At 32.7% G+C, this 27207-nt stretch overlaps 4 protein-coding genes across 6 annotated transcripts in view; 2 read left to right on the top strand and 2 right to left on the bottom strand.

The window, feature by feature from the left end:
• Positions 1-1042: 1042 nt before the first annotated feature.
• Positions 1043-3949, bottom strand: LOC139485280 (exosome complex component RRP41-like). The gene is made up of 2 exons (XM_071269629.1): positions 3807-3949; positions 1043-1720 (listed from the first exon to the last, which is right to left on the bottom strand). The coding sequence occupies exons 1-2, from the start codon at positions 3892-3894 to the stop codon at positions 1065-1067; spliced, it is 744 nt and encodes a 247-aa protein (XP_071125730.1). The 5' UTR covers positions 3895-3949; the 3' UTR covers positions 1043-1064.
• Positions 3950-4001: 52 nt separating this feature from the next.
• On the top strand, positions 4002-16928 carry LOC139485279 (general transcription factor 3C polypeptide 4-like). The gene is made up of 2 exons (XM_071269628.1): positions 4002-4135; positions 15011-16928. The coding sequence occupies exons 1-2, from the start codon at positions 4022-4024 to the stop codon at positions 16895-16897; spliced, it is 2001 nt and encodes a 666-aa protein (XP_071125729.1). The 5' UTR covers positions 4002-4021; the 3' UTR covers positions 16898-16928.
• Positions 16929-21136: 4208 nt separating this feature from the next.
• LOC139485278 (uncharacterized) lies at positions 21137-25708 on the bottom strand. The gene is made up of 3 exons (XM_071269627.1): positions 25656-25708; positions 23011-23751; positions 21137-21505 (listed from the first exon to the last, which is right to left on the bottom strand). The coding sequence occupies exons 2-3, from the start codon at positions 23692-23694 to the stop codon at positions 21320-21322; spliced, it is 870 nt and encodes a 289-aa protein (XP_071125728.1). The 5' UTR covers positions 23695-23751; positions 25656-25708; the 3' UTR covers positions 21137-21319.
• Positions 25709-25800: 92 nt separating this feature from the next.
• LOC139485277 (pre-mRNA 3'-end-processing factor FIP1-like) overlaps positions 25801-27207 on the top strand; it is a 30697-nt gene continuing 29290 nt past the window's right edge. For all 3 annotated transcript variants that reach the window (XM_071269625.1, XM_071269626.1, XM_071269623.1), the window contains exon 1: positions 25801-25925. In XM_071269625.1, coding sequence (XP_071125726.1) covers positions 25859-25925 — 67 coding nt within the window. In that variant the 5' untranslated portion in view covers positions 25801-25858. The remainder of the gene's footprint in view (positions 25926-27207) is intronic.

The following is a 27207-nucleotide window of genomic DNA, read 5'->3' as shown; positions in this document are numbered from 1 at the left end:
TTTATAATAGGTGTAAAAAAATATTATTGGTGGCCCGGTTACTTCCTTTTTGATGATACTTACATTTTTTTATTAAAAGTAACAGCATTTTTTCATGCATCATTGTCCAGTGACAAGTGGGATATTGTGGATTCATATATTTTTGATCATCACAATAATCAAGGGTTAATGCATCGTCTTATTATTGTTATTACCATGATTACCGTAACAAAATATTGTTTTTCTTTGGGGGATGTATCTCACCATAAGGTGATTCCTCTTTACCATCTTCACTCCACATGTTTTTGTTATATTCTTATTTGTATCCATCTGATGAGTTAAGCCCTGTTCAACTGATTTTTATAGTTCATTCTTATGTTGTATTGTTACACTACTGTCCAAGGTTGGGGGAGGGTTGCCAATTGAGATCACTGCCACATTCTGAATGTAAATGCCTGTCCCAAGTCATAATCCTGCAATTCAGTGACTGCCGTTTGTTGCTGTGCTACATATTTGTTTTTGGTTATTTTTTTTGGTACATAAATTAGGCCCTTAGTTTTCTTGTTTAAATTGTTTTACATTTGTGATTTCCTGCCTTTGATAGTTGAATATGTGGTATGGACTTTGCTAATTGTTAAAGGCTGTACCATGACCTATAGCTGTAAATTTTCTGTGTCATTTGGTCTCTTGTGGAGAGTTTGTCTCATTGGCAATCATACCACATCTTTCTTTTTTTATATTATATCTGAATTCTTTAATTAATTTTAATATATTTTTCCTAGTGCAGCTCTTGTGACATGTACACTGTAAATGCACAATATACCACCAGAAGGAGTGTGACCAAATGTGCTACGACTTTTGCTTACCTAAAAAAAAATTCTTTTGACTTTGTCTGTATGTGTACATGTATGTATCACCATAAGATTTTAAAAGGGGAGCAATCTCTAATTAAAAAAGAATGCGGCCGTGCATATCTGGGTATACATGTATGTTAATGTAAGATACACCGACCCAACAATATAACAAATCTGAAACACACAAATACCAGCCAGTAAAGGAGACATTTTTTGATGAAGCAATTTATTTTAATGATCCCATCCATGTGAATTAGACAATTCACTAACATGATCCCTGACTGTTTGGTCTAAGACAGTGTAAACATCTTTACAACTTTTCACTGCTAAGTCAATAACTTTACTCAGATTGTCCTCATGGAGCCTCGAGTTCTGTTCAAGAAAAACTATCTGGTCAGATTTTGGTAGTGTTGCAACAATTAATTCAGGTCCACCTGAAGATTCTTCAAGATAGTTTATATCAGCAATAGGATTATCATTTACAAAACTTGCTGAACAAGCACAAACAAAGTCTTTCATTGGAATACCAGCATCGATCAGAGCAAGAGTAGCCCCATTTACACTAGCACAGTAATTTCCACCATCCGATTGGAGAACTTCAACAAAAATGTCAATCTGTGATCGTGGATATAAATTTGTCATAATTGCTGCATCAAATGTTTGTTTTAAATGCATTGTCATTTCTTGTGATTTTCTGTCACCTCTTGGTCGACGTTTCCTCTCCCCAGTACTAAATGTAGCCATGCTGTATTGACAGTTAACCAATACTCTGTCAAGTAACAGCTTTGCTCTGCTCCCTCTGATTTCATGTGGACCATAGACTGTGGCCAGCACTTTTGTATTTCCTTGTTCAATGTATGCTGATCCATCTGCCTGCTTGAATACACCTGAAGGAAAGAGAGAAAAAATTGTTATGCTAACTACAATGAAATAATGATATACAAGTTATGAAGTCCTTAAACTTCCAACTACAACCAACTTTCATAATAACACTTTATCGTTTGATCTTTTTATTTTATGTTTTGTTTTTTGTTATTGTCATTTTCTTGTCTTCAAAAGGATAAGTGATACCTGTAGTTTAAGAATTATTCACAAGCTTATTGTCCTCAAAATTATAAGCCTAGGTTGGCCTTTAAAATGAACTAAAAGTCTAATTCAGGCATACTTGGGTCTTGTTACATAATTTAAATCAAAATGTACATGAGGGTAGGAATGGGGTACCCTGCATGACGAATGACGAACCATGGCTTCAGGTCAGGCTATTCCTGTGAAACCCAACTGCTAGTCACACTACACGACTTCATGAAAGCCTTCGACGCAGGAAAACAAATTGATGTAGCTATACTGGACTTCTCCAAAGCATTTGACACTGTGCCGCACAACAAACTACTGCACAAAATGAACGAATACGGTATAAGAGGACCACTAAACAAATGGTTGGAGATGTTCCTAACCCAAAGGAAAATGAAAGCTGTCGTAGATGGGGAGGAATCAGAAGAAGCTTCAGTTGACTCCGGTGTACCACAAGGTACAGTACTAGGACCCCTTCTCTTCCTCTGCCACATAAACGACCTTCCAGATTCAGTACAATCATCTGTCAGACTTTTCGCAGATGACTGCCTCCTGTACAGGAACATAAATAGTCAACATGACCACACACTCCTACAACGAGACCTCCAAAACCTAGAAGTATGGGCCACAAACTGGGGCATGCGCTTCAATGCAAAGAAGTGCTATATACTTAGCATTAAGAATAAAAGCCAGAAGATGTACAGCCTAGACAGACATGTACTACAACAAGTCCAACACAACCCATATCTAGGCTTACAAATATCAGAAGACCTAAAATGGACCACGCACATCTCAAACGTTGCCAAGAAAGCCAATTCGACACTCGGCTTTCTAAGAAGAAATCTACGCTTCTGCCCAAAAGATTGCAATAAGACCGCATATATATCATTAGTACGATCAACTATGGAATATGGTGCCATAATATGGGACCCATATACACAACATGATATAAATCAATTGGAAAGAATACAACGCAGAGCAGCTAGATTCATCACAGGCGACTATAGGTCTAGAGAAGAGGGGTCGGTCACCAAAATGCTAGCCGAGTTAGAACTAGACAACCTACAAACAAGAAGAACAAGTCAACGGCTAGTATTTCTGTACAAAGTGGTTGAGGGGTTGGTCCCAGCTATTAATCCCGACGATTTTCTTGTTAAAAGTAAACCCAAGAGGAAAATCAAACCTAAAACATTTGACAATTTTGTATGTGCCAATATAGTGACAAATTCAGTAAAGAACAATTCTAAGGCACTAGATACTATTCCAAGCAACACCGATCCCTATAAGAACTCATTCTTCGTCAAGAGTGTACTACATTGGAACCAACTAGAGGATCGTATTGTATGCGCAGATACAGTTGAGAGCTTCAAGGCTGCTCTCCAACACCGCCAATAGGTGTCTCTCTCTCCCGTTGAGTAAAAGCCAGAATTGGTATCTTCAACGTACACATACAGATACAGATACAGACAGAAGAAAATTGAATAATTCAAAGAACCTTAGTGAGCGCGCTCAGATACCCCACGTCCCAACAGAAATAAAATAATGTAACTGAAGAAAAAAAATTGAATCATAATTTCCAGTCGATATGCACATCTGCATAGTATGTCCTTATTATCTACAAAGGTTCATGAAATTCTGTTGTGTAGTTTCAGAGAAGTTGTGATGACAAACTGTTGCAGAGGTGAATTGAAGCAAATAATTTCAAAGGGGCGTAACTTCTAAAAAAAAAACATGACATGGAGAATTTAAAGGCCTCTTGTGATTCGTAAGTCCGAGATTACTCTGACGTCCAACGGCTGTTTTGCCAGACAAGCTGGGAAAACAGCCGTTGGACGTCAGAGTAATCTCGGACTAGTGATTCGTGTATCCAAAACGAAGTGCGTCAAATTACAAATCAATAACCTAATTTGCACTGGATCCGTCTTAATTCATTTGGTTTTCTGCCATCTATTCTATAGCCTTGATCTGACAAAAGATTCACTCCTGCCATGCTCCCAATATTTACAACGGCATGGAAATTGAACTCGACAATTGTAAAAGAAGCGTTGATTGGTTAAGATCGAGATATTATCCAATCAATAAAGACCTATCATTTCGAACTCGGACTTCTCCTCAAGATGGCGGGAGGGGATAAAATTCTTTTTCCTCACGAAATATCTAGTTATAATGCTCTAGATTGGTCGGAAGATGGCACAGTAGCAATTGCTACAGATAATGGAGTTTTACTTTTGGTAAATTGTCTCAGTAAATGTTTATATTCTTTCTTGGTTAAAGACTTATACAGTTATAGTGCGAGTCCGCTGCTGGATAACTCGGACTAAAACAAAATCGGCCTATAACAAACTCGGACTATAACAAACTCGGCCTACCATTATTTATATGCAGAAATATATTGAACGAACTCGGACTACGATTAGTAGATTGTTATTTTTTTACTTTAATAAAAAAACACTTTATATATATTATTAAAATTATATACGAATTTATGAGATTACATGTATAATGAATATTTTTGAAAAAAAAGACCATATATATAGAAATGTATTAAAGGGAAACTTCGTAAAAAAATCAAAAATTGATATTATGTTCATTCTGTATAAAAATGCTCAAATTCATAGATATTAAAGTTTTATTCCGCTAGATAAGCGATCACCATCGATTTTAAATTAAGGGTATTAATTCTCTGCGTTCCGCCATTTTGTCCTTCTTTCCCGATTAATGAAACGATATGTCTATAAACCACAAAGAAACAAAACTACAGTAACCGATGTAGTCGTAATTGCGTGTCGATATCTTGTCAATCGTACGGTTGTTTTATCCGACTAACTAACCATGGTCTGTTGTTTTTAAACTTGATATTGGAATTAGGTGAAAAGTCAAAGTTGAAATCATAAATAAGTGTTCCGTGAAAATTGTTTTCGAAAATCTAATTTGTTCATAATTCTTTAAAAACTGTTTTCAAATAAATTTTGATCTTCCCTCTTCTGATCACCAGCATGGCTAAAGGTATTACTTCCAAAGGTATTGTGAGGGGTGTGAGGTGACACGTGCAGGTATTCAAGCGATTTCCTGTCGGGCTTGCAAGTTCACGCATCGTTTCACTTCTGCAGGTATTGATCAGTGTACACGGCTGATAACATTTAACTTTCCATTTTGAACTATCAGATGTATAATATACAACTCTGTCTTACTTGTCATTACCAAACTCATACGCTTGTTTATAAATAACATTTCTGGTGTAAAGAATATTATTCATAAAAATATAAATAATACCCAAAAAATAAGATTTGATGAAATTAAAATCTATTTAAATATTTTTTCCAAGGGTGAATTTGGGAAAATGTAATATATACTCATTGTCAAAAGTGAAGGACAGATTGGAACATACCAGAAATATTGATTTAAAAAAATGTACGCACTTGCCGACGATTCGTTTATACGACTGGATAGAAAGTTACGGAACTATAGCGCAATTTAAAATATATACATGTATACATTGAACATAAGAAAAAAACATATATTTTGAATAAATAGGGGTAAAAGTGTTGTAAATAGACTAGTCCACGTATGCCAACAGTATGTAATCATCGAATGTCGATAGACTATTGTATACCAGAAGAAAAAGAGAACCAATTTGATTTAAATACAGGTCGATGTATAACTTTTGCTTTGGTTCATTGAAGTTGTGGACATAGTAAAATCACAGATTTATATTTCAATAAGATTGTTCTCGAACAAAGGAAGGAATTCGTCATCACAATTGTTATATATGCCACTGGACGAACACTAATTATCCCGAAGGGATGTGAATATTTTGCTGGGAAACTTTAGAGTATCAAAGTTTCAAATTAATTTCGGGATTTTTTTTTTTCTTGGTATTCAATAACAGAAAAAAGAATAAATTACTTGTCCGCTAAATAGGGGTATTCTTGTCAGATGAAAGACTTTTAGTTATATTTAAAAAAATAGGGAAATATGACATTAAATTGGTTCTGTCTTTTTTTTAAACATCGTTAAAAAAGATGTGTGTCTAAGGTGAACGCCACAAGAACCCTGTAATACTAGTACGAGAGTATAGCATGTAAACATTCCTTCTCAATAATATGGTTGTATTGGAAATCTTTTCATACAGATTGACAACTCATTGTCCGATATGCATGTAATATTTGCCACATGACGCCCATAGTTCTTTCTACCATCGTCATCTTATTCTTTGATATTGCTGTCAACATCGATGGTTCACACCCAAACAAAATGGGAGTAATGGACCTTCAGAGCTTCTCCGTGTTATACACTTGTGAAATATATAGACGAAATTTCTGTATTGAAATGAATATACATCTCACAAACAGGATTTTCAAATAATGATTTTGAGTAATCACCTTACAAACCAATATAAACGTATGGCAAGATATAACCATGAAGGAATTTAGTTTTTGTCAGACACAAGAACTCATCACTATCATAAACGTATACGTATATATGCATACAATTTCAAATATCAAGAACAAGCGGTCGATCGGATGTCGATAGTCCGTTTTCTAACTGTTCGAGTAAGACATGTCACTTGTTCATTCTTGAAAGCCTTCATATTCCCCGTCTAACGATGGGAACTGTTTCTGATTGTGTTGACTATAAATGCTTGTATGGTAATTCTGTTGTTTATCTGTACAAGCGGTTGCATTTCCTCTCCTTTCCCAACAAACAAACGAACGAAACGCTACTAGTCTGCTTTCTCTGGAGCTCATCCTCAATGGCTCTTATACGTCAGGAAACTTACATGTATACTAATAATGATTGTTTCAAGAACAACGATGTATGGACGAACTATTCTAAATTTGTCAATATCAGTTATGCATGACTAAAATATAACTTTTATTACAACTACTGTATTACTTATTTGGATTAATGACGGCTATCATGTTCAACATTGCACAACTATTATCATAGAATTAAAAAAAAAAATCCTCAAAAATCCTTAAAAAAAAATAATGCCTTAGCTTAGATAATTGGTATTTTTTCACAAAAAGTTCGTGTAAATGATTGTCAAATGAATTTAATTATGTAAGAATAAAATGTTAAAAAGAAACTAAAAAAAAAAATTATGTATGTTGTATTTTTTTGTCAATTAAAAACTTTAAAATTGCAATAGTTTTATTAGCATTTAAACACAGCCAGATTTGAATACAAGTTAAGAAATTCCGGTATAAAGTCAATGATATCAAACAGATGTACAATGGTATATCAAATTGGGTAATATTGCATTTAGTTTTTATTAAAGATTAAAACTACTATTTTTTACTTCATATTTGAATCTTTACGCCAATTGCCGCTAAGAAAGTAATCAAAAATTGTTTCCTTTTATTTTTATACATTTTCGGATTTACGAATCTGAATTTTATTTTCAATTAATTTACACAATTTAATTATTGAATCTTTATTCTCATCGTGTATTAAATCTTAGTGTATTAACATCGTGACATCATACTCTTTCTAATCCTTTCTGTATATCCTTTCCAAATAACAACATTTATACCTGTGTACGCTTGAACTCACACCTGCGGCTAAATAGCTACAAGGTAAACGAATTGACCTCAAACCGAGAAATATACAGTGACCTTTACAAAATAATATACACACTCTGCTCACACATTAGTTGCATTAAAATGATTATCAAAACAATAACGGTAAATAGACAAGTAAATAGTAAAAATGTTCAATAAATATTTTATGAATAAAATCTCAACAATAATTAATTAAATGTATTCAAAAACATTTACTAGAGACAGAGACATATTATTTTATAGGAGTTTAATTCAATGAATACAAAACGGTATATGCATATTCATTTTCGTTCATTATTATATTGTGGTTAATAACTACGACCATTCGTCAGCTGTGTGCTTTTAATTACGTATATTTGTCGATAAGCTATAAGAGTTAAACAGATTTTATTTTTTCCCAGAATTCAATAAATCGGGCTAATACGTCACGACCCACTCGAGAATTCAACCAAAAAAGTTACAAATACTTGATTTTCTCCGTTATTAGAAGGAAAATAAATTTAAAACTTTGCAAATGTGTTTTTTATGTTAAGATGAACATAATTAGATGATAAGTAAAAAATCGCGGAATTTCCCTTTAAATATTTGATATATGAGTTGAATTGATATGTTTAAATGAGGATAATTTACTTCTATTTGAAATAGTATTGTGATTTATTATGTTTATTGACAAAAGATATTTTAATGATTGGCGTGTGTTCATGTTTTTATTGTGTTTAATCCTTGGTGTGTATGATTAGTATATAAACAAAGAGAAATTTGATTGACAGTGAATGGCTTCTTAACAATTGCACTAATCTGTAGTTCTTTATTGGTTTTCTATGGTACTAAGAATTCTAAAAAACTTATGGGTGATTAAAAAGGTGTCAACGATACATGGCATGATGTAATATAAATCAATTAAGATATGCATATAATAAAAATTTATTCTGAGAGGGACATTATTACACATAATAATACTTACAAGACAAATCAGTGGTGAATTTTCAATATATCAAAATTAAAAAGAAGTTTTTTTTTGTACTTTTATTTTTATATATATCTTGTTAACGTATTCTTTTTTATCCCCTTCAAAAATGTTTAAACTAAATTATTTAATTAATTTCCAATAACAATTCATTTTAAATTAAGAATTGAAAATTAATTTCCAATAACAACAACAACCAACATTATACTTATATTCTTCTAGTAGTCCGAGTTTGGTATAGTCTGAGTTTGTTAAAGTCCGATTTTGGGAGGCTGATTATGTTATAGGCCGAGTTTGTTATAGTCCGATTTTGTTATAGGCCGAGATATCATGGTTTCTGAGAGTCGAACTATAACTTTACGACAACTGATGATTTCTTTTTTCCTATTGTGATATTTCCATTTCTCTGTTCTTCAGTCTTCACCAACAAACAACAAAAAGAACAAACCACTTTATAATATATTTCATCAAGAAAACATGGTAATTAGTGCTGAAATCAAAATGATAATTGTAAAAAACAGTCAAACATATTTCAATTTGCTATAAACAGGAACATATATATATTGACGTTATATATTACTATTTGTATACTAGTTGTATGGGCCGTTGCCAGTTATTGTAATTGAGTTTGTGCCAATTAAATATTTGTATTTGTATATATGAGACAATATCTGAAAAAGTCTAATTTCCATGTCCCGCACTTCACCAGCAATTATTTTTTTATACAACCATCTTTTTTGAAAATTTTAAGTTTTAGTATAAACTAAATTATATAATGCACCATGGCCTGCCAATTAAGGTAAGGTTTGCGTACACAGGGAGATAACTCGAATTCAAATAATAGAAAAAAGGAGGGATCCGCCATTTTGAATTGCTTTGATTAACCAATGTTCGATAACTACAATATTATCGAAAATAAAACAACACCTACCTCAAAATCGCCGTTTTGATGTAATTTTATCAAAATTTGAATCGTACAAGTAACGTTATGACCTTCAGTTTGCTAGTTTTCATTTATATGACGTCACGTTAAGCCGTAACGTCTTTGTGCAAAAACCATTCATAAAGTTTCGCGGAATTTTATTTCATTTCATAAATGTACATTTTCATGCCCCCGCCGTAGCAAGGGGGTATTGAGTTTTATCCTTGTCTGTTTGTACGTCCATCCGAATGTACGTCCGTTTTTACAAAATTGGTTTCCGTTCTCTAACTTTAGTTTGCCTCAACCAACTGATATATAAAAATTATGCATAATGCTTTTTACCACAAAAACGCAGAATAAATTTGAATTTTGATGTCGTCACTTTTACAGTTCTAGATGTATGAGGGGTCGGACAGGGTACACATTTCTCCTTTCTGTCGTCCCTTTTCTCTTGTCACCCGCCGTAAAACCTTTAAAAAAACTAATGTATGGGAAGCTCATTTCAACAGAAATCGATCTAATATCTTGTGTTTTGATGGCTTGTCCTCGTCCTGTCCTGTCACAAGATAGAAGTGTTGTTTATTCTGCTTCAAGAACCCCGATAATTTTTTCACTGACTGTTAAGCTGTCTCTTTCATTGAATTTGTAAGTCTGATGCACGCCGTTTCCGATTTTTTATAAAGTATAAATACAAATTATAGAAACGCAGGATTGAGTGAAAAACGGCACATTTTTTGTGACACTTTAGTCAATTTCGTTGAAAATGGTTGGAATTTACATAATGCGCCACTGATGTGTTTTACTTATCATCTTATAAAGGATGCATATATATACTCTCAGATATTTTTATTGCATAATTTTTACGAATGACAGAATGTTGACTTGGTCTTTCAAATGTACAGTTTGCAAGGTTTATCCGCAAATACGCTCACAACCTACACGTTTACATCATTCAAAATATATCTTATTTTATCAATCACTTTTACAACTGACGGAATGTTTCTAATCGTAATTTTTCTTATGGATGCATAAAAAATGTGTCTTTCAGACACAACTATTGTATTGTGTCGTCCTGAACATACCTAGCTGAAGTATTTGCCACCGGACATTTTACAACCCCTAATCAAACAAACTTCTATGCATATCAGTCAACTTTGAATTAATTTATCTAAAAACAAGGATGGTAATATCTGTCTCTACACATGCACGGACTCACTATAAAATCCGGGAAATCGTTAGTTTTTAGTCTTTCTCCGTATAAGAGATCATAATGAAGTAGTGACGACTCTCGGAGTATTTTTATGAGGTCGTTTTCTGAATTTTTCGTTTCTGTTCTCTACCTTTAGTTTGCTTCAACCAAATGTTATAAAATTTATACGTAATGCTTTATAATGGTTTATATTTATGCAAAAGGGGGCATCATCAATGTCCCATGGACACATTCCTTCAAACTCAGAGTCTTGTACAGTATTAATACACAAGTATGACCAAATTTAAACAACTCCCCTTCCGACTGATAGTTGTGGGCATAAAAGTTAAGGGACGACATCAAAAGTTCAATGTAGGATTAATTCACATAGTTTGTTCACTGACCCCCGTCTTAACTTAATTTGGGAAAAATTTGATTGACCAATATGGATATATGTAAAATCGATGTCAAATTAATAAAAACTTGCAGCAACTTTTATCCCCCCCCCCCCCCAAACTATTTGAATTCAGTTTTTTTTTTATCCTACATTGATCTTTTGATGTCATCCCTAAGTCAATCACTGTTTTCTTTCATTGACTATGGTCAGTCCCAAAGTGTTACAAGACAAAATGATTCTTTGTAAAAGGATGCTATTAAAGATGATTTTCTTCTTTGCAGATCAACAAAAAAAATATTTTTGTGTTTTACAGAAATGACAAGATGAACACATATAACGCCCATTTCCGTAAAAACGAGTTCGGGGACATACCAATTTTATTAGCTCATAATAATGCAAAAAGTTAAATCTTAAAGTTCACAGTTTTTTACAAAAACGGTGGACCCGGAAAAAAGGATTTTTTGGCTTTTGTTGCCATGGCAACGGGTTTTTTTTAACCCAAAAATTAAAAATCTTGTTTTTAGGATTTTTTTATGATTTTTTTAAATTAAAATTTATTATTAATGAATGGACCACAATTATTTATACATGTTTTGTTCAGTTTTATTTTTTTATAGTCATTCGCATACATTATTATTTCAGAAGAATTCAAATACAATTTTCCCTAAAAATCGTCAAAAATCGGAATTTTGAGCTTTTCACATGAAAAAACTGGACGGGCGATGTTTGATTTTTTTTCATTAAATGATTGGGTACTCCCTTAACAAAATGATGTATTATATTGGTGTACTATCACTAAGAAAAAAATCCAAGTTTCATGCAAACCTTACCTTAAACACTCATTCTTATATTTCTTCCAATAAAATATTGTAATTTAAATGTTCAACCCCCCTAAAATCATGTTGTCCCCTGTGTTTTTTTGAAAACTAAATCATTCAAATAATATCCAAATTAATTAAACAGGCGTCCAATTTTCACATATATGATATATTATTTAATACACTTGCCCCTAATTTGTCTTTTTATATTATAACTATAGCATGTAATAAAATTTTGCAAATTTTAAGCGAAAAAAAATTTGTCCCCAGGGGTGATTTCCCTCCTGTTACCACTGGGTTTTTTTTACCTGTGGAAACGTTTACAAGACCAAGAGTTATTTTCCCATTATGTATTGTGAAGAGCATCATTCCCTGAATGTATTAGTACAAAGAAATAGTTGGAAAGGCGGCCAGGTTTGAAAATTCAAGCCCATCCAAGGTAAAAATTTATAGAAAAATACTTATTGGTGTTCTATCCTGTTATAGCCTTTTTTTACACTTTCTGAGAATATTTTTAAGTGTGCATCACAACATTAAGTGTGTTTTTATATCATCTTTTTAAAAGTTATATGTCACAGGAAATACACTTACATTTAATGTGATAAAAAGGACAAAAACTATCGCGTAATTCCTTTCTGTTACTTTCTGTCATGTTACCTGATCAAAAGTAACAGCATAACCATCATCAGTAACAGGAAGGATGTTCAAGACAATTTCACTGAAGAATCGAACAGTTAATCTACTATATGCCAACCATTTCATTTAATATAAGTTATCACCCCAATATCAAATAAATTTCAAAATAATATACAGTATATTGAATAAAAAATAGGTTTTTTGCTTTTGATAACAGCAGAGAACATTGTGCAATTCTAGTATAGTAGATAGTAACAGAAAGGAATTTATTTTAGAATTTTTCATTACCTGGGCAGATTTTTCATCTTGCAAATACAGTTTCAAAGGATAAATGACATTGTTTGCTGTTATCTTCCAATTGTGACCAATCTAAAATGATTTATTTTTCTTAAACTTTAAAATAAAGCAGAAAAATCCTTTCTGTTACCAACTCTGTCCTGTTACCGTTGTCCTGTTACTCAAGATTCTTTCATGTTACCGACATATCTGACTATATTTAAGTATATTTCTAAACCTTTAGTATTGCAAATGCTAAAATCAATAATTGGCATTTGATAAACTATTGCAGGATATACTAGTAAACCACAAATAGTGTCTTAAACTTATTCCTTATTCCCATTAGAAACTTTTTAAAATTGATTCACTTTGGTAACAGGAAAGAACTGGATTTTTTTTGTACCATTTTTTAAATTGCCATTGTTTCCTTATTAAACAAGTATTTGAATTACAGACAACAGTTCCTAGATCCCCAATGTGTGTTCTTCGATTTGTGCTATTAAAATACCGGGTCTAAAGAATTTTTTTTGGTTTTTTCTTATTGCCAAAAACTAGACTTTTTCAGATATTGTCTCATATACTGTTCCCAGCTATAAATAAATAAATAAGCTTTATTTATAGTCAGCAAGGTATACAAACAGAAACAACATAAGCTCTAATGAGTTTTAAACCAACATACAAGACATCAATAACAAGACAACATTTATAACAATAGTGAATACAACACACAATACACATGCAATAAATTACACAGCACAAAATGAAGAACTAAAAAGCATGGTGGTATCAAGTAGAATATAAGCATGATAAGCTAGGTTATTTTGTTATTTTTATTCAGAATTAAATTTTCAAATGGTCTTAGTACTGCATTTACTTCAGAGTGAGGTGTTAAACAAAGGGATGTTTTAAGCCCCACACTTTTTAATATTTTTATTGATGATCTCGTAAAAGATTTATTCAATGGTACATGTAGCTGTGAACCAGTTAGAGTTGGTGATTTGTCTGTTAATAGTTTATTACATGTATATGCTGTCAGATGATATTGTATTACTATCAGGAAGCAAAACTAGTTTACAAACCAGTCTCAATATTCTTGGTACATATTGCTCAAATTGGAAGCTACATGTTAATGATCAAAAATCAAAGGTATTAGTATTGAATTCTAATGGTAAAACATATCTAAATGAGTTTTTCTAAAATGATAATGCTATATACAAACCGTATCCAAATATTGTTACTTGGGAATAATGTTAAAGTGTAATGGCAACTTTAACTTAGCTGTATCCTTACTAATGGAAAAAGCTAGGAAAGCATGTTTTAAAATACAGAAAACAATTGGATTGGATAATCCTTGTAAACTTTAAGAAAAATTATTTGATTCTTTAGTAAGCCCTATATTGCTGTATTGTAGTGAGATTTGGGGTGTTTTTGATAATTTCGGGAGACAATTCCATTTTGGAAAAATTCCATATGAAATTCATAAAAGAAATTCTAATTGTTCATTGCAAAGCAATAAATGCTGCTTGTAGAGCTGAACTTTGCAGGCTACCGTTGTGGTCAAAAATATCATTTTCTTGTATTAAGTTTTTTGATCATATTTAAGGTCTGAAAACACACTTGTATCCAAAATTTTTCTGGCCACGTAAAAAAAAAAAGAACCCCTGGACAAAGAAACTTTATTCTATTTTAAAAAATCTAGGATTTTCAAACCTAGCTGGGGAAACCTTTCTATTAAACAATATCTACCAAGTATTATACAACGAGTGATTGGTCAGTGCACACAGGATTAATCATAAAAAATTCATGATTCATCAAAACTAAAATTTTACCAACAATTTCATAATTCAAATCAGCGTAGTTCTTATGTTGATGTTCTAAGTAATAGATTAGAAAGGTCATCTCTGTGTAAAATAAGATTGAGTGCACACAATCTTGCTATTGAAAAAGGGCAATATTTAGGATTATTATCGATGAACGAATTTGTAATATATGTAATTCAGTTTGAATACTGGTGGGGTTTGTCTTGTAGCATTTTTGGAAACTATTCATTAAGGAATCCATGATTGTACTACGTTATAGTTCAACCAAATCATGCAAATGGAAATATTTTTAAAAATTAGCCTATGTTAGTTTTGACAAGTGTCAAAATCTTGATTAACATGATAAAGGGGGATTTTAATTTAATGTCCATGAATCAAGTATTAAGCACATGCTGCTGAATATGAAATGTTTATTACCCAACAAAAACTTGAGATAAAAAAAATACTAGAAAAATTACTAGAATATGAAATGAACAGTTTCAATTCACATAATTTATGTCTTTTATTTTAATTTCAGACTTTGCAGTGGTCACCAACATTAGTAGATTCAAAACCAATATTTCACCAGTCTATGTTGACTTATCCAGACGAAGCAAACAACATGTTAGGACTTACAGTTCTTCAATATGAGACTATCCAGAATGATTCTACCACTAGCCAGTCACAAGAGATAGCATTAGACAGAACAATCTGCCCCATTGTTAAAAGTACCACCAAGTTTACAACTTTCAAGTGTGCAAAATGGTCACCCCGTGGTGGAGATATTGAAGGGAAATGTTTGTTGTCAACTTTAACTTTAGATCATCGATTAAGTTTGTACTCAACAGGAAAGATCAATACAGACTTTAAACTCTTAGTTGAATTGTCCTCTGTATATTCTGACAAGGCAAAATTAGAAAACTTGACTTTTAACTGTTTAAAAACTGAAGCCTATAGGATCTCTGCAGTTGAAATGTCTTGGTCTCCTGTCATTGCATTAAAAGACAACAAATTTTCAATCTTGTCTGTTGGAATGTCAAATGGTGACATTGTTTTATGGAAGATAAAATTTCCATGTAATGGTAGGGAGGATTGTAGTGTCATCACTGTTCTAAAGATATCATCAGGTATACCATCGGCCATGACATGGTGCAATAAAATACTTACGGGAAATGTAGCGTGCTGCATCGTTGGTTTTGATTCTGGAATTATAAAGGCCATATCAATTAATGTTAATATGCCGAATAAAACAACAACAATTAATCTTTGTGAGCAGTCCGATGGTATGAAAGTTACAACTGTAAGTGCCAAGTCTATTGATGCAGACAAAATAACAATTCTTGCTACTAAAGAAATCTTTATACTTTCATACGAAGTGGAAGTAATTTACAAGATTTTACGTTTGTTCTCGTCTTCACATACAACTGGAGATTATAACTACTTTGCCTCAGGACTTAGTTATAATAATGGGAAATATCTATTAAGTAGTTGTGATGGAACAATTCTGAAATTTTCTGAAGATAAAATTTCCCAATCCTCGCTAGTCACATACAAACATGCTGGTGACCTTGAGACAACATGGTCCTGTTACGGCATAGTATGGTCAACTTGTGGTCTCTTTAGTATTGCTGCATTTAAACCAGCAAATATATGTGAAGACAGACAGGTCAGACCTGGAACATTAGAAGTCCAAATTTTACCAGTGGATGTTGACAGCCAAAAAGAAACACTAAAAAATTATTTATTAAATGAGCAAAGTTTGAATGAAATTCCAGAGTGCATGGAGGTATTCAGGGAAAATCTATGGGAAGGCAATAATCCACTTCAAGTGATAAATGATCTTTTTAGTCAAGAAGGAAAGTGGTTTGATTTCTCTTCCAAAGTTCTTCGTGTTCTACGTTATTTCTTATTAGCTGTTCAAATGAGAATCCCTCACTCAGAGAAAGAAAAGAATGAAGAATTAGTCTTATCAGAGCGTAATATAAGTAAAATCAGTGATATATTACTCTGTAAGCATCTAATCATTTGCCTAAACAAAGCTTTTAATTTAAAATCTAAATTACAAAATAATGATTTAATTGTACTTCAGTCTATGATAAACTGGATGGATAGTAAACATGAATTAATAAAATCAACATTATTATTGCACACGATTTCAAAAATCAAAGCAGTTTTAAAAAACTTTAATCATACATTTGAATGTTGTATTTGTGATAACAAATTTTCTTTGGAAGGTAGGGTATATAAATGTGAAGATGGACATATATTTGGAATGTGTTGTCAGACAACTTTGCCGTGCCAGTATAATGTTCGGACATGTTCTACTTGCAGTTCAGTGGCAACAAGTAAGGATGAAATTACTTCTCTACCATGGCTTGATATTAAACCATCACAATGTACATTTTGTGATGGTTTTTTGGTTTGATTTATTTTATACATTAAATTTGTGTCTTCAACTTGCATTGTTGTGATTTAAATTATGATATACATGTAGCTAATGTTTTTATAACATTTAGTTTAGTTTAAACATATTTATTTTTAGTGGATTGGGAAACAAGTTATTTATATTAATCCCTTTCCACTTTGCAGGTGCCAGTGCTGCCTTGTAGCGGCATTTATAACATTTGACTTACAAGTTGGTGGCATATTGATTTCCCTGTATCTCATACATTTGAGGAGGTCCATGGTTTGTTAACAAACTTGTTCAGCCATTATGAATTTATTTTGTAGTAGGTTCTTGACATACTAAAGGTGTTCATATTGTCAGGATTTTGGTTTCATAAACTATTCTTTAGACATAACGGTAATTATATAAAGATTTGTTGAATTTGAGTCATTTTATTTAATTTTGAATACATGCTTGGTTATAGATATATTAAAGAAGATGTGGTATAAGTGCCAATGAGACAACTCTCCATCCAAGTTACAATTTGTAAAAGTATACCAATATAGGTCAAAATACGGTCTTCAACACAGAGCCATGGTCATGTTTGTATTTTATGTTTTAGTCCAAGATTACTCTGACGTCCAACGGCTGTTTTGCCAGACAAGCTAGGACCAGAAGTGACGAAGCAGCGCATCTATTTTGGATGGGCAAATATCCACTTTTTGATATGGAGTGGGCTCTGACTTCCCACTGCCCCAGCTTGTCTGGCAAAACAGCCGTTGGACGTCAGAGTAATCTCAGACTATTTATGTTTATGCAGTGCTTATATTGTCTGCTCAATTCTTTCCCAGCTTAAATGGCTTTTAAGATTGCAGTAAATACTGCGGGTATTGAAAACTATCAGGATTTTTTATTGGTATAACCTATTCAAATATATATAAGCATGATAAGTACCTATGGTTGAAGTAGTCAATAGTGTCCCTCACTCTCTCTCTCTCAAATTTTTCAGCTTTAATTGATTGATTGGTGTTGAAATTTGCTATTACATGCAATATGGTGGTCAGTTTTTATTACGGGAGGAAGCAAGAGTGACTTGAGAGAAACATCACCCTTTCATTAGGAAAAATAACAAAGCTAGCTGGTCTAGTCAATGAAGATTGGAGTCAAGTGCACCTGCCGATACGGCATCCTAAGTCACTACCTCAGTGTTGACAAGCTAGTGACACAGTAGTTTGACTTCTTAGAAAATGTGTCCTCTGAAGCCCCTTTTTTCAGCTAGACAGTAGGATTTAAATTTTGCAAATTATTCAAAAGAAATGATTAGTTGAAAAGTCAGTTTTGATAATATTTCCAGAATTATATGAAAAAGGGGTGAAGATGAATGCAATCAATTTTCAGTGGTTTCATATAGCTGTTCTTCATCTCAAATTGACAGTGCTGCTTTTAACATAGATTACAATCATATACATTGCCTGTATTTCAAGATAGTCCCTGTCACATAACTGAAGTAATGACCTGAATATTTGCTACACATTCTATAAATCATTAATTGTGAATTGAAGAACACGTCATGAAATATTGTCTATTTACAAGGAAGATATGTATCTGGTCTATACACTGTGTCTTGTTATTTTTTAGTGCATTAGAATCTTGAGATCAACATTGTTGCCCAAATTAAGTGGCTGAGAGGACACCATCTTTTATAGCATAATGTGAAAAATGTACAACACTAGCTTTAAGGTCTTCCCTGTCAGATCTGCCTCATAAAAATTAAGGAACAAGTCAACAAAGAAAGCACAGTTGTTTCCCCATAGAAACTACTGGGGTCACTACTGTTTTGAACTATCTGTTGGAAAACCAATCAACCAACCAAAAGTTACAAATACATATATTTAGCTTCAAAATGCTCAAAGTCAGTTCAGAGGACTGCTTCATAGAATCTGATTTTTACAGAAAATGAGTTGTCCCTGGAAAAATTAAGATATTTTTTCCAAATTGTCCTCCCAGTTAGAGGAAAACCTGAGGGTTATTTCTTTCAGTCAATTTATAATTGGTTGAGAGATTCATACTTCTATGACATAAGGGGAGTGACTGGTTGTATTTACCAGGAGATGTTTGGTAGATTATTCACATCTGATTCACACCCCCTCTTGACTTAAGTTTCCAGTAACTCTGAGGCCCCGATTTTGAGGTTTTTTGAAGACCCTGAATATTTTGTTTGTATGGACATAGAGGTTATTTGTGTACTCAGCAGAGTGATGGAAGATCTATTTTTTCTACTTCTAAATAGAGTTTAATGGCGGCTACCCTTGCTTGTCATTGATTGAAATCTTATATAAGATAATCCTTTCTTATGCTAATTGCTTATTGGCTGGGTTGTACAACAAAGTGGACACATTCTAGATGATGAAAATTGATTAGATTTCACCTTGAATAGCCGAAAGTAAGATTTAGGGAAGCTGTTTATGACGTCGGCATCAATGATGTGTTATTTGTGATTAGGTCACTTTATGAAGAACAACAATTATAAAGTCAAATATATTTAGTTTGCATTGTATTAGCATTGTAACATCTCATTTCCATGGAGATTATTTGGCCCAGCCCCTTTGGTTATGGTCTATATTTGTTGAAACTTTTGCTTGCTTTACATGTGATAAGGAATGATTAAGGGAAACCACCAGTGGTAGGCAAATCATATAATCTTGGCCCTGCCCTCTCAGTTATGGTCTATTGACTGAAACTTTCTCTTAGTTTTCATGCTAAAGTCTGTGATTAGATCAGTTTATGGGGGACTATTAGTGGTAGGTCAATGACATTTGGTATGCAGATGTATTAGTGTTGGCATTTTACATTCTATGGCAGTTGTCTTGTCCTTGACCTTCATTTATTTGAATGATTTGCATAATTTACATGTTTTTTTGTAGGAATACCTGTTCAAGGTATGAAAATAGATGATGTGACGTATTTTAATGTACTATAATGAGCATCTATCGGGCTATTTAAAACATGATTTACCTATCTTATCGAATGAAAAGAATTGAGGGGAAATTGGCCATACTTCTTTGTTTAATCCACATTGGCTATAGGTATAGGGGAGTTTTGAGATCTAAAACAAGTTTAAACCTCCCACCTGTAGCCTTTGTTAGTCCTTTGTGTTTTATTAACTTGGTTCATTTTGTATGTTTAGGAGTTTAGTAGCCATAAAGCTAAACTATAACAATAAGAAAAAGTGGTATGATTGCCAATTAGACAACTCACTACCAGAGACCAAATGACATAGAAGTAAAACATATTATTATAAGGAACCAGCTAAAGCCAGCCTACGAGTTAAGATTTTCTCATTGCACTGAAGACCTAAAGCCGGCCTTGGACCATTTATGTCAAGCCTTCAACTTTAGTCGAAAAAGCAAGACATAGTGATCCTGCAGTGCGTCGTCGTCATTGACGTTGGCGGCGTCCACAAATATTCACTCTGTGGTTAAAAGTTTTTGAAATTTTAATAACTTTCTTAAACTATCCTGGATTTGTACAAAACTTGGATAGAAACATGTTTTTGATCATAAGAAAGTATCAAGAAGTAAATTTTGTAAAAGCAAAATTCCATTTTTTCTGTATTTTACTTATAACTGGGCTTAGTTTTCTGCCAGGAAACAACACATTCCCTCTGAGGTTACAACACATTCCCTTTGAGGTTACAACACATTCCCTCTGAGGTTAAAGTTTTTATAATTTAAATAACTTATACTATCCTGGATTTGTACCAAACTTGAACAGAAGTTTTTTTATGATCAAAAGCTAGTATCTAGAAGGAAATTTTGTTAAAATTTTATACCTGTTTATCTGTATTTCACTTATACATGGACTTAATTTTTCTTCAAGTTAATAATACATACAGTCTGCTGTTAAAGTTTTTAAAACATTTATTAGATTCATAAACTATCCTGGTCTTAACAAACTAGGACAGAAGCTTCTTTCAATCAAAAGATAGTATCAAGAGAAATATTTTTAATGATTTTTTTCCTCATTTTTGTTGAGTCTGCAATTAATAGCAAAAGTAGGCTTGACACTGGGTTCCAGGGAACCCTTACAAATTTTCTGCTCTATTGTATGGTTGTTGTCTCTTTGATACATTCCCTGTCTCTATTGTCTTTGAAATAATTTTAATATGGAACAGTTTAAATCAATCAAGTGTTATGTTTGCTTATTCTTTTTGTGTGAAAAATGTGTATTATGAAATGATGATTGAAAACTACAATTCAGAGAAACATGAAATACAGGTCTGTGTAATAATATTTATTTCAAAGCCAACATATTCTTCAAGGCACACCAGTAATTTCATTTTCATACTGACACTATATGTGTCACCACCAGGAATACCCCAGATCAAGTTCTAAAATCACTTTAATTGATTCAATAAAAAACAAAAAAACATCCTGAGTTGCATTCTAGTAATCAAAAAATTTATTCTTTTTTGTCCCCATCATCTTCTGAAGTTCCATCAGCTGTTTTCACTTTATTTTCTCGAGGTACATATACTGAGTTTATGTAGCCTTTATCAATATTGAATTTGGAATCCTTAATGTAACCTACTGAGTCAAGTCCTTCTGTTATCTCTTTGTGAACTGATCCAAGTAGTCCCTTGTTTTGCTGCAAGAAGAAATAAAACTTGTGAAAATAGCTCTACATGACTTTAGTTCTAATTATCAATTCTCAAGAAATAACACTTTTGTCAAAATTATAAAAAAACAACATGTACCAGTAAAATAGTTTCAATTATAATCAGTTTCATTAGAACTGATCACAAAACACAGTCACATTTAAAAAAATACAAAACAAATCTAAATTCAAACCAATGTCTGCAGGCACTATTAAAAAAGTTCAGGGATGTTGAATCTTAATTGCATGTATTTACAAACATTTGACCATGGGTCATAATTTAATCAAAAAAGAAGCAACCAAAACAGAAAGAAAATTCATTCTTAACCTTACTAGGATGCAGTTAAAAAATCAAAATAAGACAGTAAACACAACAGTCATGACAGTTATTTTTTTGAAAGAACAACTTAATGAACTAGGGGAGCATAAAGTGCCCAAATTGTTTGTTTGTTTAAAGGGAAAGATGGACAGAAAATTCATTCCTTATATATTCATGACATTAGACAATATTAAATTTAAGTCAGTTTGTGTAAATAACATGAATAATTATTTTAATACTTCAATGTTTAGTCATTTTTTCAGTCATATTTCCAGCCATTACAGTATAAGGAAAACTCTTTGGCAGAAGGAGATTTCAATTAGAGCAGGTATACTTAATGAATTTTCAATGCTTCATTTTTTGGTACATGTCTATAACCTTTTCAAATAAGTATCACATAACCTGAAGTTCATAATAAGACAAGTGCCTGTTCAACCAAAATTTACTAAAATACACATGATACATGAGGTGGAAATCAATCAAGACTTCTTTGCCATGTATAGAAAAGACTCATAGTGTCAAATACATGATATACAACAAACAAATTAAGATAAGTATTTTTTTTAAAGGGGATGTACATTAAGATGCTCAAGGCAATTTAACACCAGTCCTTTCTATTGATGAAGACTGAAAGCAGATGGCTAGACATCCTTTGCTTAATTATTTTGGTTGTTATCTCAATAAATACACTATCATTACAATATACCTTGCATCTCTTTTTATCCACATTTACAGCATGATAAAGACATTGGACTTTTAGTCTCATTTAACATGTTTTATTCACACAAGCATGTTGTTCAGTAATTCATGTGCTCATGTTAACCACTTCAGTCAATGGTTAAAAAATTAACAAATTTCTTGAAAGGGGAGATAATTTTACATTTAGACAATATATATATATATATAATATATGTAGTAATATCATGATGCAGTATTAAATTTATTTGCATGGATGTCTTGCATTTATCATACCATAAAATAAGGTCAAATTGCTGAAAGAACCTCTAAATCTTGAAATTTTATCACTTTACATTAACCATAATATCATGGTGTAAATTAAATACACCACATGTACATTGGGCTAACATTCTCAAGGTTGTGTCTTAATACATATCCCTATTTGAAATTTTCAATAAGTTTTATATATCAAAACGTTAAAACAATAAAGCCAACTCACCTCATTTTTAGCAGCTGATAGAACAGTATTGACTTTTCTTCCTTTTACAAGTATTTTAACCATTTGATTGATTTTAATCTGGAGATCATGGCCGGCAATTTTTGTTTCAATGTCAAAGCGTTTTGGGCTCTTTTCCTTCGGTGTCTTCTTCTGTTCTTCCTTTTGTTCTTCTTTTGTCACAAGTTTATAAGATGGGAATCCTTCTGTAAATTTTCCCTCTAATTTAGCTAATTTGAACCCTTTACTGTTGGCATATTCCTTAGCCCCTGCTAATGTTTGCTTTCCAATTAACAGATCTTCATTAGAAAACAACTGAATAGTGTCAATCAATTTCACCAACTTTACACGTTTCACATTATTAGATTCATCAGATGATTGTCCCTTTTTGTTATCATGAATTTTTACCTTTTTAGGGAACTTTTTATTTAGATTTGGACCACATTGATGAAAATATTGTTTATCTTCAATTCTACCACATTTCTTCACATGGCAACTTTCAAAGAGATTGCTACTTAAATTGCCAATTGTAACACATGTGTATGTTCTTGATGTTTGTGTTGAGCAATGAATCTTTGAAAATCTGGCTAAGTTTGTCATATGATTGTAATGGGTTATTGGTGATAATGAAAGAAGTCTGAATCTGCAGAAAGTCATCACAGCTATTGGTGATTTAACAAGTTTCATGTTGCTGTTTTTCCCTGTCTACAGACTACAGTGTCATCATGGATATGGCATTCAATCCTGTATAAAAGAAGAACAAAGTATTTCAATATTTTGTATATATATACACTGTTTAAAAAATGAAAATATGGATTTATATATTACATTTATACAATAAAACATAACGAATAGAAAAACAAGATCAGATGACCTAACCAGAAGGTAGGAAAAGATTAAACTTTGGTCTAAAGTCTATCTTTGCAATATTTTGAAATTTTTAATGAAAGAGTTGAATAAAAAAGGCAGATTAAATTATTTTTTTACAACGTATAGAATTTTGTGTAAAACTTCATACAATTTTCATATTTTAAATGTTTATTTTAAAGGAGGAGATTGAAATAGTAGGGTACAATCTATATGGGCAGACTTATCAAGTTGGAAAATTGCAAGCCATTGATCATTATGATAAAAGTGCAAACCCTGACAGTCTGCATTGACATGATTGATGAACATATATATCAACTCAATAAACTCAGTAAAAATACTGTTGTCAGGTCATTAAGGATTGCATATTTTGGAATTAATATTGATTGACTCATAGGGCTGTTGCATCGGAAATAAACACATTTATTCTAAAACCAATTGTTGGCATGATACAGGTTATGTTCTTCTCATATATTTTATTTTGTTGTGATACTAAACCCCTATTTAGAAGGATTGTGCTTGATTTCCATATGATGAAGACATAATCTTTCAATCAGTTTCAATGAGGTCTGGAGCTGGCATGTCACTAACTGCTAGTAGTCTTTTGTTAATTTATGTATCATTAATTGTCATTTTGCTTAGTTTCTTTTGTTACCTATTCTGACATTGGACTCCAGAAGTCTTTTAAGCTGAGTTTTACTGTGCGTATTGCTGTGTGTTTCCTTAATATTTTACATTGGCTAGAGGTATACATGGTATAGGGGGAGGGTTGAGAATTGAGATCTCACAAAGCATGTTTAACCCCAACATATTTTTGCACCTGTCCCTAGACAGGAGCCTTTGGCCTTTGTTAGTCTTGTATGTTTTTTAATTTTAGTTCATTTATATGTTTTGGAGTGTAGCATTGATGTCCATTTTCACTGAACTAGTACACAATTTTATTTAGGGGCCAGCTAAGGCCCATCATCGGGTGTGGTTGAAGACCCATTGGTGGCCCTGAGCTGTTATCTGCTCTTTGGTCGGGATGTTGTCTCATATTTCCCAATCTTAACAATTGAATATGATTGATACAATCACGATCCTTGAAAAAAACTAAAACAAATTTATTAATTGATCAACTCAATAGTGGTCAACCTTTGACATAGAGATCAAACAGTTGATTGAATTGATAAACTCTTAAACCATTCTAAAAATTGAATACGATTGAAATAGTGACCCTTAAATATCAATAGGACCATAAACAATACCCCAATACCGAGCGTATATGGCTTCACAGCTTGCTTTTAATAGGAAAATCATATGAAGGAGATGCATTCATGTACATGAAGTCATGATGTACAGCACAACTTGCAGGAACTAGAAATGCGCAACATATTTTCAAACAGTATTTGCAATAATACAGACTTTAGTCTAAATAATAAAAATAGACCGTTTTTAGACGTCAAAAATTATTAATTGGACTAGTTCGGACTCCAAGAGATTTCAATCAATTTTACAGTTTATATAATTTGCCAGGACTTGCTTGAAAGCCACAGGCACTTGTCTCCAAAAAAAATCCTATATACAATGTAGAGGTATATATAGAAAAACTTCTGAGCCTGTGTTGAAAGCTGATCTTTGTTATCTGAGACTGATATCTAACATTTTGCCTTTTTTATGAAAGAAAAGTTAATTTTGATCATTTTATCCGCAAGCCATCAAAATGTTCGTTATAAACCCACTATCAGGGGATATTCTGAGACAGGGGACATCAAATATTTATCTGAGAGAAATATTCATACCTGTAATTTTATGGACCTTTATTTTATTTTCGGTATTCAGATAAATTACATACATCGAGTTTCGTAGTTTTTACACTATTCTATCATAAGATGATACATGGATTATGCATTGGATATAAATATTATATCTGAAAATAATTTGACCCGTTTTAACAGTTCGATATAAATAATTCGAAACTGAAAGAAGTAAAATTGTAAACACGATGGCGGCTGCCGGTGTAGCTGCACCACAAACCGGCACACAAGACGACGAAGAATGGCTTTATGGGGGTAAAGTATTCGATTATAAATAAAGGCATTACTTGATGAATATGTTAGCTTTGCTTCAGGTTGTTTTTTAATGAACAATTGCTGTTGCTAGAAATAGAAGTCTACGTTTGTCACTCGGATTTTTATAGACAAAACTTGGTACTCCATTTAATATAGCATTCTATTATTTTTAGTATTTACCTTGACAACTTCATTAAATGATCTGTAAAATTCATATCGTAAATTCCCTCATCGATCAGACGTCATGATTATGTGGACCAGTGCCAGTAGTGGTTTCTAAAAACATGGTTGAATCATAGGGGCTTGTTTAGTGGGTCAGACGAGGTTTTACTGTCAACGGCGATCGCTATCCTATATAAAATACCTTGTTTTTGTCCGCCAGTACTGGACATTACACATGCTTTGTATAAAAGTGACACCTAACATCCACGTATTCCAACATCAATCCGAATTCCGATAGCAAACAATCTTATTCGGAAGACTCTGTATTAAAGTGACAGCTATTTTATATAGGATAGCGATCGCCATTGACAGTAAAACCTTGTCTGACCCACTAAACAAGCCCCTGTGGTTGAATGTTTTATTTTCAAATGTACCTTATCACTATTTGTCCGCCAGTACTGGACATTACACATGCTTTGTATAAAAGTGACACCTAACATCCACGTATTCCAACATCAATCCGAATTCCAATAGCAAACAATCTTATTCGGAAGACTGTATTAAAGTGACACCTAACATCCACGTATTCCAACATCAATCCGATTTCCGATAGCAAACAATCTAGTTCCGAAGACTCCGTATACATACTATAAGTATTTTATTGTAATTATATTACAAAATATTGATCACATGATGCTAGTATTACTAGACTTGCAATAGACCACTTTCGAGTTCATCCGTCACCGGAAAAAACTCGTCAATTATACGCGCCTTTATCATCGTCATTTGTGCGTTTAGGGGCGTCGTCACTTCCTTCCAATGTTGAGCGAGTGGTTGGAAAACTATAATTCTATATTGTACGAATTATTTGGCAAATATGAATTCTCAAAATTGACAATCAACACTGCTGTCATTAAGGAAATGTCAGTAAGTACCTACAGAGCAACCATTATTTCTAGTTTATCCTGCACAAAGACGATCACTAAGACGCTTGATGAACGTAAATAGTGCAGGGATACAGGCGAGCCCCTCTATCTGGTAAATGACGTCATAAAGGCGTGTATAATTGACGAGTTTTTGCCGGTGACGGATGAACTCGAAAGTGGTCTATTGGTTTACA

This window comes from Mytilus edulis, chromosome 8, assembly GCF_963676685.1.
Source record: "Mytilus edulis chromosome 8, xbMytEdul2.2, whole genome shotgun sequence".
NCBI lineage: Eukaryota > Metazoa > Mollusca > Bivalvia > Mytilida > Mytilidae > Mytilus > Mytilus edulis.
The sequence above is the reverse complement of the archived record's forward strand: the minus strand, read 5'-3'. Positions and strand labels throughout refer to the sequence as shown.